The sequence below is a fragment of the Triplophysa rosa genome, linkage group LG4 (assembly GCF_024868665.1).
Source record: "Triplophysa rosa linkage group LG4, Trosa_1v2, whole genome shotgun sequence".
Lineage (NCBI taxonomy): Eukaryota > Metazoa > Chordata > Actinopteri > Cypriniformes > Nemacheilidae > Triplophysa > Triplophysa rosa.
The window spans coordinates 2,817,727-2,835,729 of record NC_079893.1 but is presented as its reverse complement, the minus strand read 5'-3'; the positions used below and the strand labels follow the sequence as shown (position 1 = coordinate 2,835,729).

Below are 18,003 nucleotides of genomic sequence, written 5' to 3'. Positions count from 1 at the left end.
GCGTCGGCAACGCTGGATGAAAGCCAGAGCTGACGGTACCGCCGCGTCGGGTTCCTGTGAGGGAAAGATAGGAGGGTTATAACCAAGAGAACACTCGAATGGGGACAAACCTGAGGCAGCCGATGGAAGGGAGTTGTGGGCGTATTCTACCCATGAGAGCTGTTGGCTCCAGGCGCTCGGATTGGATGATGTCAGACAGCGGAGCATTCTCCCGAGATCCTGGTTGGCCCGCTCGCACTGCCCATTGGTCTGCGGATGGAAACCGGAGGACAGACTCGCCGAGGCCCCGATCTGTCTACAAAATTCTTTCCAAAAGCGAAAGGTGAACTGCGGCCCCCTATCAGAGACCACGTCGACCGGCAAGCCGTGGAGCCGGAAAACATGGTCAATGAGCAGTTGCGCCGTCTCCCGAGAGGAGGGGAGCTTGGGTAGGGGAATGAAATGGACTGCCTTGGAGAAGCGATCCACCACCGTGAGAACCACCGTGTTACCGCCCGAGGGGGGGAGCCCAGTAACGAAATCAAGGGCAATATGTGACCATGGGCGGGAGGGAATGGGAAGGGGGCGGAGCAGACCAGCGGCTTTGCGGTTACTGGGTTTAAACTGAGCACACGTCGGGCAGGCCAACACGAACTGTCTGACATCGTTGGACCATGACGGCCACCAGAAGCGCTGACGAACCGACGCCAGCGTTCCCCGAGTACCTGGGTGGCAAACCAGTCTGGACGAATGTCCCCACTGAAGGACTTTAGGACGCAGCGCAGCCGGCACGAACAGTCTACCCGCTGGGCACTCGGTTGGTACTTGCACCCCTCGACCGGCCTCCCTTACCCGCTGCTCGATTCCCCAGGAGATAGACCCGACCACCACCCCCAAGGGAAGGATGGTGTCGGTAGTGAGTCTATCTCCTGGAGTCACGAACTGACGGGAAAGTGCATCGGGCTTGGTGTTTTTGGACCCGGACCGGAACGAGAGGGTGAAGTCGAAACGACCAAAGAAGAGTGCCCAACGGGCCTGACGAGAGCTCAACCTCCTGGCCGAACGGATATATTCCAAATTCTTATGGTCCGTCCAGACCAGGAAGGATTGCGCTGCTCCCTCCAACCAGTGACGCCACTCGCCCAGCGCTAACTTGACCGCCAGCAGCTCTCTGTTACCGATGTCGTAGTTACGTTCCGCCGGACTGAGACGATGGGAGAAATAGGCACAAGGATGGACCTTCCCATCGTGCACAGATCGCTGAGACAAGACTGCGCCTACACCAACGTCAGAAGCATCGACCTCGACTATAAACTGGCAAGCAGGATCTGGAATAGACAAGACAGGGGCAGAGACAAAACGGGACTTTAATTTATCAAAGGCAACCTGAGCTTGCTGATTCCACCTGAAAGGAGCTTTCGTGGAGGTCAATGCAGTAAGGGGTGCAGCAATCTGACCAAAGTTCCTAATGAAGCGCCGGTAGAAGTTGGCAAACCCCAGGAACCGCTGCAGTCCCTTACGAGTGTCGGGTACGGGCCACTTGGCGACAGCCTCTGTCTTGGCGGAATCAGCCTGGATACCCGTAGTGGATAATATATGGCCAAGGAACGTCACTGACTCGGCATGGAACTCGCACTTCTCCGCTTTAACAAAGAGTCGATTCTCGAGCAGGCGCTGGAGAACCCGTCTTACGTGCTGGGTGTGCACCTGGAGAGAGGGAGAAAAAAATAAAATGTCGTCCAGATACACGAAGACAAACTGATTGATCATGTCACCCAACACGCTATTAACCAGGCCCTGGAAGACAGCCGGAGCATTGGTGAGACCGAAGGGAAGCACCAAATACTCGTAGTGTCCCGTGGGAGTGTTAAACGCTGTCTTCCACTCATCTCCCTCCCGAATGCGGACCAGATGATAGGCGTTACGGAGGTCTAACTTAGTGAAGACCTTGGCTCCCTGCAATAACTCAAAGGCAGACGACATGAGAGGTAGGGGGTACCTGTTTTTAACAGTGATGTCGTTCAGACCTCGATAATCGATACAGGGCCGTAGGGAGCCATCCTTCTTTTGGACAAAGAAGAAACCGGCGCCGGCGGGAGAGGAAGAGCGGCGGATGAGTCCAGCCTGAAGGGAATCGCGAATGTATAGGTCCATGGCCTCTCTCTCAGGACCGGACAGGGAGAATAAGCGTCCCCTAGGAGGAGAAGTGCCGGGAAGGAGGTCGATGGCACAGTCGTAGGGGCGATGAGGAGGAAGCGAAGCGGCCCGGGACCTGCTGAACACCGCGCCGAGATCGTGATACTCCACCGGGACGGCAGTCAGGTCGACGAGTTCTCTCTGAGGAGCAAAAGAGACAGACACAGGAGACAGAGCAGGACCAAGACAAGACACATGACAAGACGGATTCCAAGCAAGAATAGTGCTGTTAACCCAATCAACGTGAGGACCGTGCTGTAACAACCACGGATGCCCGAGGACAATAACATTGTTAGGGGACTCGAGTATGTACAGCACGATGTTCTCACGATGATTCCCAGAAATAAATAAACTTACGCTAGGAGTGCAGTGAGTGACGGTGAAGAGGAGCGACCCACCGAGAGAACACACCGATACTGGGTTGGAGAGAGGAACCGAAGGAAGTTGCCAGCTCCGAGCCGTCTCACGGTCAATGAAGTTGCCCTCTGCTCCTGAGTCTAGTAGGGCCAGGCCGGAGTGCGTGACTCCCTGGTGCTCTAATTTGAATGACAGTTGGGTGCGGGATGCGCTAGGAAGAGAGGAAAAAAGCTTGCCCACCAGTACCCTCCGTACTACTGGTGGGCGTTGGCTTTTAGTGGGCACCTTATGGCGAAATGACCCGGCTTCCCACAGTAGAGGCAGAGTCCCTGGGACAGTCGTTGCTGTTTCTGGAGCGGGGAAAGGCGGAGCCGCCCCAGCTGCATGGGCTCCGAATCCGAGGGAGCCGAAAGATGTGACTCGGGAACCGTGAGATCTAGAGGCTCCACCCTGCGCCAGGAATTGGTCGTCGAGCGTCGTCTGCGACGTAAATCCAGCCGAGCCTCTACTCGCAATGCGAGGGAAATTAACTTCTCGAGTTCCGCAGGAACCTCCATGATGGCTAGCTCGTCCGCAATGGTGTCGTTGAGACCCTCCATAAACCGTGCTCGCAGCGCCGCGGCGTTCCATTCACAAGCGGCGCTTAGTGTTTGAAACCGGATGGCATAATCAGTTATGGACACCCGCCCCTGGGTTAGTCGCGAGAGCTTGGCGGCAGCCTCATCCCCTCGAACCGAGCGATCGAATAACCTCTCCATCTCCTTACGAAATTCTTCAAACGAAGCACAGCAGGAAGCCTGAGCATCCCACACGGCCATCCCCCATTCCCGGGCCGGACCGGAGAGAAGCGTGAGGACGAAGCTCACCTTGGACGCCTCAGAAATGTAGCGCCTCGGCTGGAGGCTGAACACCAGTGAGCACTGAGATAAAAAGGCTCGGCAAGAATTGGGATCGCCATTGTAGACAGGGGGATTGTTCACATGAGGTTCCGGTTCGGGTCGAAGAGACTCTACCTGGGCGGCAGCACCAGTCTGTACTGCTTGGAGGCGAGCCGTGAGATCTGTGACCTGGGCGTGCAGCGTGCCGATCTCCTGTGCCGCGGCGTTAAGACGAGACACTTGCTGTCCCAACAACACTCCTTGCTGCGTTACGGCCGTATGCAACGGATTGGTTCCCGCTGAATCCATCCTGGTACTATCGTTCTGTCACGGTTCAGAAACACTCGGATTCAATTGCGGGAACAAAACAAGACTTTATTAGGTGATGACCCACCGAAGTGCGCCAAAAAGGTTCAAACAAAGGTTCAAAGGAGAGTCAGATAGCCCGGACTGACTACGAGGCCAACTGGGAGACCCAGCATACGGCAGCGTCAGCAGAGGTGTTAGGTGGGCGTCAGTGTCGACAGAGGTGAAGGGTAGGATGACCACCGTGGGAGCGTGGAGCGCCGCGTTGACCCTCCGTGAATCTCGGCCGCCTCCTCGAGCGGACCGGCAGCCGGGGACTGACGAGAAGACGAAGCGGTGGCCCTCCAAGGACTGACCCAGGCGGTGAGTACGGTACGGGTAAAGCTGGAGCGGTGAGCAATCCTCAAGGATGTGGGGGTGACAAAACTTTAACCAAAATATAATCCAAGAAATATGAAAAAACAAACAAGACCTTTATCCACACGAGACGACACGACAAGACAAGACAAGGGTAATCTTATGACCTGAATACTAAGTCAAGACAAGACTGGGCAGTACTGGAGAGTTAAAGCTCAGAGCACGAAAGCAACTTGAGTTAACGATAGTACAAGGGTAGTGAGGAGTGAAAGAGAATAAATAGGGAGAACTTAATGATCACCAGGTGAAAACACTGAGAGCTAACAAGGGCTGATGAGTAGCAACAGGTGTATCACATGTTCGGGCATGACACGCACACACACACACACAACGAGGACAAACAAACAGTGCTAACCTCAGATCCCGACATATTATTATTATATATTATCAGTTTAGTCTTATTTCGTTATTTCTTTTTATATTATTTATTCACATTGCTAGAAGAAAATGCAGCAGTTAAATATATTTCATTTTAGTGTAGTTTTTATTTATTTCCTGTTCATAATTTTAGTGCCTTGGCTTGAACTTTTTCAGTTTATTGCAAAAAAACTCTCACTTGAACTGATCTCAATTAACAGAAATGTTTTAATAACTTTATTTTTTATAAACTAGTTATGGAAAAGCTTTGTAGTTTATAAAAGCAATGGTTTGACATGAAGAAACGTTCGCCTCATTGCTCAGAAGCTTTGACAGCAACTGTTAAACACTGAGTGCTGATGAATGTGGCGATATGGCCATTTGGCTCTATATAATATTGTTTCATATCGCTGCTTCATATGGGCTGTGGCCTGTGAGAGCCGTTTTGCGAGTCATTTATTGCTTTATTGGCAGAGAGCGTTGGTGAAACAGGCTTGCAGAAACGGTGCAGATGTGCTCTTACATACTATAGACGGTGAGAGAAAATATCAATATTTTTCTTGCTAGGAGTGTAATTCGCTACAGAGGGTTTCTACAGTATTGTGTTATTAAAAATTGAAGGAATTGTTCACCACCCTCATAACGCTCCAAACCTGTATGAGGTTTCTTTTACTTTCTGAAGGAGTGTACGGGATAATGAATGTAAAACATTTTTAAGTAACAGATGAATATAATTTGTATATTTCCACTGGAAAAGTGAAGTAAAGGATTATTTTGTTTTAAATATTTTTATTTATTTAATTGCAGCTCTTTTGTTTGTGTTTACATATGTTTGTGTACTGTGCATATTAATTTTGAATTTATGAACACAAAACATACACATACAGAGCATGTATATATATATTTATATGATGTATTTGGATGTATTTATTTATATATATCAATCATTTTTATTTGTATTAAATATATGCGTGTATGTGTTTATTATTACATAAATAATATGCACATTTCACAGACATATATTATGTAAATGCAAACTTTTATTTTGGATGCGATTAATTGTGTTTAATCGTTTGACACCCCTATAAAAATGTGTTGGAAATGAGTTCATGTTGTTGAAATTCATGTAAAAATGGTATATTTTGTATTTTTGCAATGTTAATTGAAGGTAGTCTTTAAAGTTTTCTGTATAGATATTTTATAGAGTATTTTTCTAACTAAATACTACTCAAGAGGGGTAGTTTTGCTAAATGATAGCATATGCGTTTAAGTGGATTGCTTGAGATCCTAAAACTGCAGTTTTTTATTTTAGTATTTCATCAGGAGTTGCAATTGTTTTAAGTAGCGTTACTAGCAATTTATATCATTTCTTTACATTTTGCGTAAAGAAATGTTTGAATAAAGTTATCATATTTATTGGCTGAACTCTTCTGTGAAAATGTACGAATGTAAAGGTTTAAAAAGATGATTATTTCTATTCTTCATGTGGTCAAGTTGATATGGATTTGGCAGCACATGACGACTCGCTTTCAAACCCTTTTTGTGGCAGTCCAGTCATATGAGGTCAATCTTCAGGTTGCTTGTGATAAAGTCAACACTTTGAACTCTTAAGTCCGCGTTCTTATAATTTCTGTTTGCATCTTTGATTTTGTGTTTGCTGCTCTGTGCTGATAAGAATCAATGAAACCTCAGATGTTCATGTTGACTCCAGGCATCCCATATTGAACAGTTTCCTCTAATCAGTCCGGCCTTCAGGTGATAGACGTTTAACTGGTTACAGAAAAACATTGTGTTTACGCTTCGGGTCGCTGCATGTAAACGCTCGATAAACTGACATCTGAACTTGTGTTGATAGTGTCGGTATCTGTCAGCATCTCTGACCTCCAGCTGTGTGTGTGTTTGTGAACCTTGATCTTCATCCTCTTTCAGAGAGTTTCAGTTCCATCATTACACACCTGAAAGAGTTTAAGATATATAAGATAAGTTCCTTCATCATTTATTCCACAGAACACAAAAGAAGATATTTTGCAGAATGTTGGCAACCCCATTGTATGAACACATAACCACTGAGACATTTCTCAAAATATCTCTTCTGTGCAAAGAGTCATATACAGGTGTTGAGAGTGAATAAATGCTTTTTATTTTCAGGTGATCTATAGGTGTGGGATGTGCTAACAGCGGTTGACGGTGTGTGTGTTTTCTCTGGTCTCAGCAGATTCACTGTTCAGTGGTCTCGGTCTGGGTGCTGTGGTGGGTCTGGGCGTCACCGGTGTTCTTCTGCTGCTGGTGTTGGTGGACGTCAGCTGTTTTTTCCTGCGTCAGTGTGGACTGCTCATGTGCATCAGCCGTAAGTTCTGCAGCAAGAAAACGGCCACCGGCGGCAAGAGCAAAGAGCTGGAGGAGGGCAAAGCAGCGTACCTGTGAGTTTATTCTCTCGTGTGTTACGCACGAACGTCACGCCACTTCCATCTTCCTGTGCATGACGTTTCCGTATGAACTGACTGTCGGCTGTCTGTGTTGGAAAGATTTGGAGGTCTTGTGTTTGTGGATTGTTCTGTGAGTCACATTTATACTCGGGTAGCTCGCTGCTCTTAGCTGGTCTGAAGCTGGTTTCGGATGGTAAACGGCTCTAACATTTTGGTTTTTGAAGAATTGAAGAATATATAATTAGCAATTTATCAGAAACCTAAAAAAGTGAAGAGGCTTCCCCACTATCAAAAATACATTTTGCCAACGTTTCCATTACGTTATGCAAACGTTGCACTCAAACTTTGCTCTAACAAAGTTCTGAGAAGGTCCCCTGTTGGCTGGGTCTATGGCTAATTCTTCTGTCTGAGGATAAAATAGTCACGAAAAGACGGGAACTATCCAACACATTCTCACTCCCAACTCGTCACATATTGACGCTCGGTCAGCGCACCTCGGCGTCACTTGTGAACGTTTTGAACGAATTTTACCGTCATTATGAAATTGTATATTAGATATATGATGATGATTTGCTATGATGATGTGTCGGGGTTGAATTTAAGTTTATCGCCCAGGATAATTGAGTTTACATGATGCTGAGTTTACATGCTCGATTTGTACAAGGAACCGATACGAAAGCGATCGCCGTCCGCCATAAATCTCAGATCCGGCGAACAACAGCCGTTCAAAAATTGCCGCCAGAAGAAGAGCTACGTCAGCTTGGATGCCATTGGCTCATTTCGTTGGCTTTGAACGTGAAACGGATCGACTGCATCTAGCTAATGTTCCGGTTTATCTGTGTGCATTCACGGACACGGCATGTTCATATAAAGTTATCGCACGGCTTCGGTGCAAAAAGGTCTGCGACACGAGTTGACTGTAATACTTTTACACTGCTTTTGGTCAGTTTGTGCAATAAATACCTGTGACTACTTTTATTCGCGTGTAATGTTTTATTTATATATTTGAGAAGTGGTTAGGTTTAGGGTTGGGTTGGGTTGGGGTAAAAAGTGGGGCGCTGACCGAGCGTCAATATGTGACGAGTCAGTAAAGCCGTGATTGTATCTCCTGAATATTGATGATTCATTGGAAACGATCCTGAACTGGTAATGAGGAGATGAATTTCTTGAATGTGTTCTGAACTTGCAGACGATGATTCACATTGTATTCTCATCAGTGTTCAACTTTTATATTAATATTCAGATACAGAGATCCAGTAATCAGTTCATTTTCTAATGTTCTGTGCGGTGGCTTCAGTGAATGATTTGACAGATGGTCCATTGTGCTTTGGCATTAGAGACCTCGTGAGATTCACAACGGCGGAATTTATTTTGCATTACAAAAGCATTTAGTCTGGAGTCATTGGATTTCAGATTATTATGTACAGTTTTCGCAGCCCTGAGATGAATGGAAATGATGTCTAGGGTCTTAAACTGAGGGGGACTTCGACAAAAACAGAAAACTTTGATGGATTTTGGTGATATACCATTGCGATCATGTGTACTTGTGTTATCGTGTGCATATGTGTGTGTGAGTAGGGGAGATGGGTCGAAGGATCCTATTGTGGAGATGAGATCTGAAGAGAGAATAACAAACCAGCAGGACGGCAGTCCAGTTCTCGAACCCAGTGAGACAACTCCACTGACCGAACCCGAGTAAGATCTAGATAAAGCGCCTCTGAACTCCTTTATAGTCATGTTGGCTTGACAGCTGACTGTTGTTGTGTATACTGAGGGTTCTTATTGAACTTCTAGAGCCTTTACATTCCTTATCGTGCTTTTTCTTTTATAACCAGCTGGATTTTCCCATAATGAATTTTTTATTGATAATTTGCTTTGTCCATCAAACTTGGCAATCACCTAGCAACCTTTTACACTCTTTAAAATGCTGCTGAGTTTCAACCTAAGGTTGGGTTGAAATGGACAAACCCAACTGTTTGGGTTATATTAACCTACTGCAGCAAACTGGAAATTCTAGATCAATTTGACCCAATGTTCGGTTTGTCCTTGTTTTACCCAACCATAGGTTGAAACAACCCAACCACATGGTAACGTCCAAGCTACCACCCAAAGCATCATAGCAGTCACCTAGCAACCCCTTAGCGACCACCGACTTAGCAATGCATATAGACGGTTTCAGCGGCAACAACATAAACAAACGTTATGTGGCCCATGCAAACTTAACTTCTGGCAGACCTTCGAAAAGAATCAATAACTGTTAAGTAGTTTTAATTTAATACAATTAATATACAATAAAATATTACTATGAATTAATATTAGTATTAATTACATTTAAAAATAAATTGTTATATTATAACCCAACAGAAACTGGAAGTTAACTTTGGGCCAGGCACGTACGTCCAATGAAACCATCTATAGGCAGGTCGACCATTATATTCTACGTATATTTATAGTATAAGCTCAACAATGTGACAAAGCTTTGTCAAGCCATCATCAAAGTTTGTCTTAACAAACTTTTATGGTTTGTTGTTTTGTGGTTAAGTAACCATTGAAACAACGACGGTGTGTGTAGAGGTTTTTTTTAATTGGCGTAAATCTATTTATTTCTGGTTTTGGGTCATTTATTATTATAATTTATCGGTCAGTCAGTTGGGTTGTAACAGACTATTTTGCGAGGTGGTTAATTTATATGAATTTGTACGAAGTAACTCAAACAAAACTTACGAATATTAGAAAAAAATCACTCAAATGTACGAATGCTATTGTAGGAATTCATACAAATTCGCCACCTCGTAAAATAGCTACAAATTGCCGTGAGATTATCACTTTAATGTGCAATTGTTGTGCTATTATTGTTGTGTATAATTGAACGCAATTGCATGCCAATAATATGCCAGACTCCTCCTCATTGTTGCCGAACATTCATCTCACAGCCGTCGCTGAACACGTTTCATAATCCTCTCTTAACATAATCTCTTCACTTCTGTAATCGCAGGAAACTCCCACTAAAGGAAGAAAACGGCAAAGACGTGCTAAAGCCGGACTTAATCGAGATCAAAGTGCACGGCGACCACGGTCTTCACATGAAACAGGACGACGGTCAAGCGTAATGGAAGAGACATTCCCAGCCCAATGGAACTGAGACCAAACGAGAATATATATATATATATATATATACACAGTATATATATATATATAACAAAAGAAAAGATGATTGACGGGCGTGTAAATATGTTCAAATATATACAGAGAGACAGTTCAGTTTTTTTGTGATAAATCTATGATGGTCTTTCTATTCGAGGCTCTTGCACATTCGGTTGCCGTTTCTGTCTTGGGCCTTTTTGTGTTTTGGTAGCATCCTGAACACACGAAACGGAGGACTCGCGCCGAAACGTGCAGATTTTACTTCTCTTTTCCAGGCATGTGGAGTGAGAGTCGAGTCCGCCGAGACATCTGTGTCGTCTTATATAGTCTTGATTATTTCAGGCCATCTTCATCTATACGTTTGAAGACTTCATCTGTTCGAGTGTTTCTGTGAAATCCGTGGAGAATTCAACGCAGCGTCCCTGAAAAACGAGCCAATGGTTTGAATTCACAGCCTGCCTTTATTCTGGTTTCCTCTGAGGGACGATACGTATCGTCTTATATTCACTTCGACTGCTGACCGTCACATCGCTCTGAAGGTTTCATCCAACATTTGTAACGGCTGTAACGTTGACGAAACTCGAGTCAAAACAAGTCCTGGCAAAACTTTAGTGACTTAACAGTTCTTCTTTAACTGCCATGACGCCAGATGAAGTGTGTGTGTGTATGTGTGTGCGTGTGTGGCCAGAAGTATACTGTACTTTACACAAATAGAGACATGAATGTTCGGACAACTAAATGCAAAGTGCATTTTTAGGAAACTTTAGTTCTCTAGGGGGCGATAGTCTGATGTTATTCAGGTAACTAAACATGTCAACTTCGCAGCGAGAGTCTTCTCAAACTGCTGCTGTGGCGCAACAATATTTCATCAGTTAAAGAGAAACCGAGTCATTTTACAATCGTAAATTGTAAAATTGATGAATGAGCATATCATATCAATGAGTGTGATACGATGCCGTCACATGAAACACGCATGTACACTCAAACATGTGGGTAGTTGACAAATAAACCGTAAATTCACACACAAAAAAACAATGAAGATATAAAATAATATATTATTAACAGTTTGTTTTCTACTTCTCTGCCATGTCACACCATATGACACATGGACGGTATGTTTCTGGTGAGTGTTTGCCACCTGAGCCACTTGAGTTATTATATTTGATATATTTTACTATAGTTCACACCTATGTGTACATACAGTTCATGAGTATGCCGTAGTCTTACTGTAAATGTTCCCAGAAAATGAAGAATAACGTTTCTGTAAGTATTCCATAAGATTAAGTTATTAAGTGAAATATGCAGCAGGGCATTATCTAGCAGATCTGAATCATATCTCGATTAAGATTATTGACAAAAAATCAGAAGTCCTAAGACATTTCGTTTTGATGTATAATTATTTGGATGAGATCGAAGGTGTAGTGCTCACTGAGAGCGTAAACAGATGTGATGAATCATCTCTTACGTGTTAATGGACATCCACTCAAAGCGATTTCTTTATATACGGTGAGTCTTTTGGTTTCTCACGGACGTTAGTGATGTCGGACATAATCTGAACTCTTGATTCCAAGTCACCACATCACGTCACTTTGCATTTGAGTTGAAATCTTTTCTGCCACTGTCACACGAAACATTTGAAGCAAAACGACACTTTTTTGAGCGCTTTTGTCGATTGGTGAACTTAAACGTGAAATCTCGTGTGTTCATTGTTTTCTTTTAAAGCTGTAAATCGGTAACGTTTTTGTTAAAAAAATCAAGCAAGTACATAAAAATCTGTGTCGCGAACTGTCTCCTTACCGTACCCTGATTCACAACGGTCAGATTTTGCAGAAAAATGTCACTTCGACCTCATTTGATTTGAGCTCATAATTTATGCAATTCACATTTCAATCAGAGATGGCGATAAAGAGGCTAAAGTTTCTGACTGTAGCTCTCTAATCTACCGAAACAATATTTTTAGAGAGACTGATTTGTGTCACAAATAAGTTGTTATTTATAAAAATAAAACAATTATTTATAGAAACGATGCAAAATACAATTTCATGGCATGTTGGAAATATGGTATTTTTGGGAAGCAGAACAAATTCCTTTTTTGACCCTCAGCATTGATTTTTATTTAAAGGTTCATTTTTATTTACATTTATGCATTCGGCAGAATCTTTTTATACAGCGTTATTCATTTTTTTCCTGCAATGCTCCACCAACTGAGCTGTACAGGAACATCGGGTCATTTCATATTTAAAACATTATTTTCTGAACAATAAAAATAGTCTTTCTTTTATATTCATATTCACAGTAGTGTATCTGACACGCACACACAATTCCTGTGAATTTCTGTTCAAGTGTTCTATGCATCTGTCATCTCTCCTGTGATTCCGTTAGTTTGATGTTAGGACTTTGATCTTGTGTGTGTCACAGGTATTTTTGTTTACAGGGAACAGCCGAAATCTGATTTTACCACTGTAATTTACACCTGTAAATAAATGTGTCCTGCTGTGAGACGCTGCTTGTAAGAAATTCTCCCTTTCTTTGTCTGTGTCGACTCTTTTTTTAAAAGATTTCATTTGATTTGAAAGGTTTTTGAAATATACTGTATTTAAGCACTGTTTGAGACATTGTTTAGAGATACATACATATATAGATACATTATATATACAAATATTGGATTCAAGCAACGTTTCTCAGTTTGCTCTCCGCTGAATCTCAGTTTCTGGTGAGTGACAGAGAAACGGTTGAGATATTAAAGAGATCGCGCTGGTGATTTAATGACCATACAGTGCTCTGTGTGTTTGCTTTACGCTGCGGTAATTGAAATATGTGTGATTCAGTTTGCTTCTCAGACAGTTGTGTTGGTTGAAATCCTGGTCGTTGTTTTAAAAGCTGTTTTCCAGTGCTGTTTTCATCTGTTTTTGTAGCAGTTTCAGGTCATTCAGCGTGAACGTGTCTATTAGATCTTTATTAAACTGCACAGCATCGGTAATAGAAAACCCTTCAGGCTGATTTCAAACGATCAATATCCTAAACGTACAGCAATTACCTCCTAATTGTGCCATTGAATCGCAAAAGCGTCTGAAGGTGAATCAGAGAGATAAAAACTTTTAGAGATGCATTATGGGAAACCTTTCCCTACGTACACTGGCATATACAGTATATGTTTTCTCCTAAATACACATAGAGATTTTAAAAACAACAAGGTAAACCACATGAGAAATACCGTAAAATATATATATAAATATGACATATAAATATGCAAAATAATGCACAAATATATGAAGATGAGCATAAAAAATGAGATTACGTATTTTAAATTGGGACTTATATTTTCTGTAGACAGTGTGAGCTTGTGCGTACATAGTAACCACAGGTAAAATGATCTGTGACTCCTCGTTACCATGGTTACCTTACCACCATCATCATTGACCTGTGGATTAATTGCTTCATTGATCTGTACAGTATGTGTCTGATTCCACACGTCAACAACAGATGGATGAATATGATATTGTAATCTAGTCGAGAGCTTCAAGTCTCTTAAGGGTTTCCAGAGAATTGCTCAACAGCCTTTACAGTGTTTTTCAGATCATACAAAAGAATATTGTGTTCTTGAGAATTTTTTTAACTTACCTTTAGATTGATTTCTTACTGTTGCACATCTACTAAATAGAAATGAAAGGTCACAATAAAGATGACGATCCAAATATAGTTCTCTGCTTAGTGTGAAACTTAAAGGCACAGTTAACTACTTCCATTTTTTTATTTGGTTTTAGATATTGCACATGTTTAGAACGAACAGATACAGACCATGCAGTGTTCTACTGAAATGAAGTGTAGAATGTTCAAATTAAAGTGATAGTTCACCCAAAAATAACAATTCTGTCATCATTTACTCACCCTCGTGTTATTTGAAATTGGTATGACTTTTCTTCTTATGCAGAACACAAAAGAAGACATTTTGAAAAACGTTGATAACCAAACATTGATCTCCATTAAATGGACATAAGACCACAGAGACGTTTCTTGAAATATCTTCTTTCGTGTTCGCCCGAGCACGTGAGGGTGAATAAATAATCACACAGTTTTATTTTTGGGTGAACTATCTCTTAAACTTCTCAAATGTTTTTTTATGTAGTAGGCACACTTCCATACGCTGGTGTTATTGGATGAAAACTTCGGAAGGCTGCCAAGACAATCCCCCGTCTTCAGAGAGGGCAGTAAATGGATTAACCAGCAGCTTCCAGCTGTTAAAGCCGCAGTGTTAGTGAAGAACGTGAGGAGAGGATCAGTCAGTCCCTTCACCCGGGACCTGGTGACACTTCAGATATGTTGTGTAATCCACACAATTGGGATTTCACGGGTCAACAGTACACGGTTCGGAGTCGATGATATAACACCAATCTGGCAACCATGAACAGTGACACTTGGGTTGCCAGGTGTTTAATGGTGAGCATTACATTTCATTTTTAGCTTGTGAGTTTTGAGAGTTTGCACCTATTTAAATTTGACCACCTTCATGAAATTAACTTTGGTTTTATTACAATGAAACTGGAATAATAGTCATGTTTATTTTATATAGGCATTAAGCGGATGCTCCGAAGCGATTTACAAAACAATAAATCGAAATGGGTGATTCTCCCTTTGAGAATTTTATTTGTGATGACACAAATATGAGACGAATACTGAAAAAAAAGAATATATGATTAGATTGGTGCTCGTAAATGAAGTGAGAATAATCTGTAAAGTGAACAAGTTCAACACAAAAGGTTTAATTCTCAGCAACTCATTCGCTCTGCATATGATACGTGTGTGAATGTGTATATGAATTATTCAGAAATCAAATGAATGATGTAGGTAATGGTTTGTGCGTGTGTGTGTGCGCGTTTTGAAGCGCCAAATCTGCATTTACTGAGAGCGTCACTTTGTGAGAGTCTGAACTAAAGTCGCTGTACTCTGGCAGAAATCCAGGTTACATTTTGCTTATTCTAAATGTGCTCGTGTGCAGTTTGGACTGAGTCTTGTCCATTTAGACAGTGAAGATGCTGAAGATTGTCCATCAATCACATGAGCCTTGAACTTCAAGAGCTTCAGGGTTCAGCCCACTGGCTTTAAAAATGCAGTTTTCATCTTCTAAAAGACGACATTAAAGGGATACTTCACCCAAAAATGAAATTTCTGTCATCATTTACTCCCCTTCAAGTTGTTCCAAATCTGTATAAGAGTTTAAAGATATTTGGAAGAATGCTTATAACCAGACAGATTTAGCCCCCCGCTGACTCCCATAGTAGGAAAATTACTTTATCATTTTTTTGTTCTGTTGAACACTAAAGAAGATATTTTGAAGAATGTAGGACAGCAAACAGTTCTGGGGCACTTTTGACTACCATTGTATTTTTTCCTACTATGGGAGTCAAAATCTGGAAAAGCATTCTTCCAAATATCTTTCTCTGTGTTCATCAGAACAAAGACATTTATACAGATTTGGAACAGATTTTTCATTTTTGGGTGAAGTATCCCTTTAAGCTCTTCAACTGCATATTTTGCATTTTTTTACCTGAATTTAAAAGAGTCCACATACAATGGAGTAAATTGATAAAAATGGTTTCATTTCAGTGCAAAATTAAAGTGATAGTTCACCCAAAAATGAAAATTCTGCTATCGTTTATTCACCCTCTTGTAATTTCAAACCTGTATATGACTTGTGACATTTGAAGAACGTTGGTAACCAAACATTGTATGGACACAAAACCAATGCAAGTCAATGGGTACCACCATTGTTCGGTTACCAACATTCTTCAAAATATCTTCTTTTGTGTTCTGCAGAAGAAAGAAAGTCATACAGGTTTGAGAAGACAAGAGGGGGAGACTGCATTTATTTATTCATTTATTTATTAGATATTATTTACTAGAATGATCTTGCTTGGTCTATAAACACCATGCACTGTGCTGTGTTTTACCTTTCTGTGTTTTTCTTATTTGCTCCTGTAAAGCTGCTTTGGAACAATGCACATTGTGAAAAGCGCTATATAAATCAAATTGAATTGAATTGAATTGAGTAAATGATGACAGAAGTTCCATTTAAGTTAAATATGGATTATACACTCTTAAAAATAAAGGTGCTTCAAAACGTTCTTCGTTGCCATAGAAGAACCTTTTTTGTCTAAATGGTTCCATAAAGAACCTTCAACATCCAAAGAACCTTCCTCTTTCACAAAAGGTTCTTTGTGGCAAAAAAAGGTTCAGATTATGAAAAGTAAGAAAGAGATTTGAACAGAAACAAAACCCAGAACATCCTAGCAAAAACAGACCGACCCCTCATGAAAATAAACCATAGTTTTACTACAAATAAAACCAAAAACATGGTTACTAATGTATGGTAACCACAAATTACCATGGTTTTACCATAGTTTAACTGTGGTTATCTAAGTATTAATCAAGCAAACATGGTCACCACCTTTGACTAAAATAAAACTATTTTCATTTTTGTTCAACAGAACCCACGGAATGAAACACTTCAGACATGCAGATCCAGTAATGACGAGATGTTACGAGTGAGAATTGCGAGGCTAAAAATGGAGGCACAGTTCTGACTCCAGCGTTCACATTCACTCATATGATTAATGCAGAATTAATTGGCCTCTTTGGGGGTGTGAAGAGACCTAATTGTCGAAAATGAAGAAAATACTTTTCATGGAGTGAGACGTGATGAATATTAGTGTTCATTTTTCAAACTCAGAGAGAACGTTTAGAATGTTATTTACATGTACTTTATTTTGATGTCTTTAATTTGTGATGAAATGTTCCGTTCCTGATTATGGTAATTGATCACTTTTTAAGAAAAAAGTAAGTCAGGGAAAGATATTTTTGCAGTTAATATAATTATATTCACTCATCATAAAAGTGTTTTTTGTTTTTTCAGTTTTATGAGCCTGGTATCAGTAATTAGTAACTTTCTTACGAAGTGGCAAATTTGTATAAATTTATATACAATATCAATCATAAATCCAAACGATTACTTAATAGCAAAAATAAAGCTACTAAAATGTACGAATGAGATCTCACAAATTCATACGATTTAGCCATCTCAAAAATACGAATTGCCATGAGATTGTGTTTCAGACTATATGAACCAATATGTCACACTAGTTTATGCTAATGCTTTCTGAAATCAAAATTCACTAATAAGTAGGCCTACACTTATTAGTGTGCATAACACCATCTGCTCCACCCACACAAACTGTTTCATCTTGTTCGTCCACAACAACAGACAGACATCAGCACCTGGACCATCACTGTGGATTCGTGGAGACGTTTATACAGCATCATCGACTGCTGCACAGACCAGACATGGACTTCTTATAAAGGTTGTAGACACTTGGGAGACACTAGTAAAAAAAGAAAAAGTGTTTGTCTATTAGAATTTATTGATGTATAATGCATTTGCAAATACGTTTTTACTTTTTACAGGCTTACCACAATCTATGAACAGAGTTTCCCATGTTTTAGTGAAGGTCTGTGAATAATTTAATGAAGTGAATTTACTTGGTAACCATTTAGTTTATTCACAATATGCACACATTTATTCATAATATTCTCCCTAATAAAACTCTGAAATGGCTCTGTTACTGTCTCTTGTCTTGTTTATCTTTTAATAGCGAATGACAAATTTACATCAATCGCATATAAATTACATATTTTGCATCTAAAACGGCGTTTTGTTTGCTTCAGTGGAAACTGTCAGTCAACAAAACTGTTTAATAAATGTAAAAAAGTTTGCAGCACCAAAATATTGATTTAAATTTTGTTACACACCACAGAAAAAAATGGCGGGTGCGACCCTGCGTGAGAAAATGGATGTGAGAGCGTGAGAAAACAGTCAATTGCGTGAGAGTTGGCAGTTGTGTTTCATTTAAGCTACATTTTCTAATAAATTGAGAATAAAAGCAGAAACA

General features: G+C 41.2%; 1 protein-coding gene across 5 annotated transcripts in view; it reads left to right on the top strand.

Moving 5' to 3' along the window:
• LOC130553005 (neural cell adhesion molecule 2-like) overlaps positions 1 to 17,645 on the top strand; it is a 169,621-nt gene extending 151,976 nt beyond the window's left edge. For 2 of the 5 annotated variants that reach the window (XM_057331735.1, XM_057331736.1), the window contains exons 16-19: positions 6,703 to 6,910; positions 8,495 to 8,611; positions 9,912 to 14,497; positions 16,546 to 17,645. In XM_057331735.1, coding sequence (XP_057187718.1) covers positions 6,703 to 6,910; positions 8,495 to 8,611; positions 9,912 to 10,026 — 440 coding nt within the window. In that variant the 3' untranslated portion in view covers positions 10,027 to 14,497; positions 16,546 to 17,645. The remainder of the gene's footprint in view (positions 1 to 6,702; positions 6,911 to 8,494; positions 8,612 to 9,911; positions 14,498 to 16,545) is intronic. The other 3 variants (XM_057331734.1, XM_057331733.1, XM_057331737.1) reach the window with 3 other exon arrangements.
• The last annotated feature ends 358 nt before the right edge of the window (positions 17,646 to 18,003 follow it).